Source organism: Penaeus monodon, chromosome 28 (genome assembly GCF_015228065.2).
Source record: "Penaeus monodon isolate SGIC_2016 chromosome 28, NSTDA_Pmon_1, whole genome shotgun sequence".
NCBI lineage: Eukaryota > Metazoa > Arthropoda > Malacostraca > Decapoda > Penaeidae > Penaeus > Penaeus monodon.
The window spans coordinates 33346482-33347457 of record NC_051413.1 but is presented as its reverse complement, the minus strand read 5'-3'; the positions used below and the strand labels follow the sequence as shown (position 1 = coordinate 33347457).

At 37.9% G+C, this 976-nt stretch overlaps 1 protein-coding gene across 1 annotated transcript in view; it reads right to left on the bottom strand.

Moving 5' to 3' along the window:
* The window catches only part of LOC119591181 (DNA damage-binding protein 2-like), a gene marked incomplete at its 5' end in the record, with an annotated part of 5842 nt that extends 4866 nt beyond the window's left edge, over positions 1 to 976 (bottom strand). The window contains 1 exon segment of the mRNA XM_037939892.1: positions 783 to 976. Within this exon segment, the coding sequence (XP_037795820.1) occupies positions 783 to 976 (194 nt within the window).

Sequence of the window (976 nt, the reverse complement as noted above, 5' to 3'; positions counted from 1 at the left end):
TTACCATCCCTCATACTATAGAAATAACTATTACAAAACACAAGTAGCTAATTTTCCAGTGTTAAATGAATGGGTTACATTCGAGGAACATTCATAATTGCATGTATGATTTCTAGTACTTAACTTTCTCTCTACTAACCATTAGTGTATCATAAAAAAATATATCTTACAAGCAAAAACTATACCTTATTATTAACTTTTCTTAATCTGGCTTAAGTACAAAATCATTTAATTTGGGTAACATTAAAGCAGGCCCCTCATCTAATCAAGATCACTATTATATCCAAAACAACAAAGCAAGACTTTCAATGTTTGCTGGAAGAAGGGGAGCACCATTTATAACCAAAGAAACTATAGCCAGGGTTCCAAGTGCCTTGTGTGACATGGAACCAGACTCATGGTACAGATTATCACTCTTTGGGCTAGGTTTAGCAGTTTATTATCTGGGCCACTAGGGAAGCTATACTTATAGTATTCTTTGTTTAGAACTTGCTCAACTTTTCGGTGTAAAAATAAAAAGGTGATCTATAGCATAAGATCATTTCAGGACCTTATCAAATATTATCTATTCATAAGCATTAAAGACATTTCAAAGCCAGCCTAAACACACCCAGAACAAGGAAGCTCAACTGCAACATAAGCAAAATAGGTTTGGGGTTTCGAGATGGCTACGAGACATGAACTCAGTCAGAGTAGTGGAACCCTGCTTGAAAGACACAACTGTATCCCAGAAGAGATAAAACCTATCTCCAATGCACACATTCTTTGTTGCACATACGTACCCCTTTGATGAAAGTTCTGGGCTTGTTTCCATCTGCCTGGTAGTTCCAGAGTATGATATCTCCTCCCTTTGATCCAACAGCAACAACATTTGGGTTGGTTGGGTGCCAAGCAAGGGCTGTTGCTCGTCTGTCAAAACCTAGATATGTCTGGTGCACCCGCAGTCGTTTATTTGTGTGCATTACTGGAGTGTTGA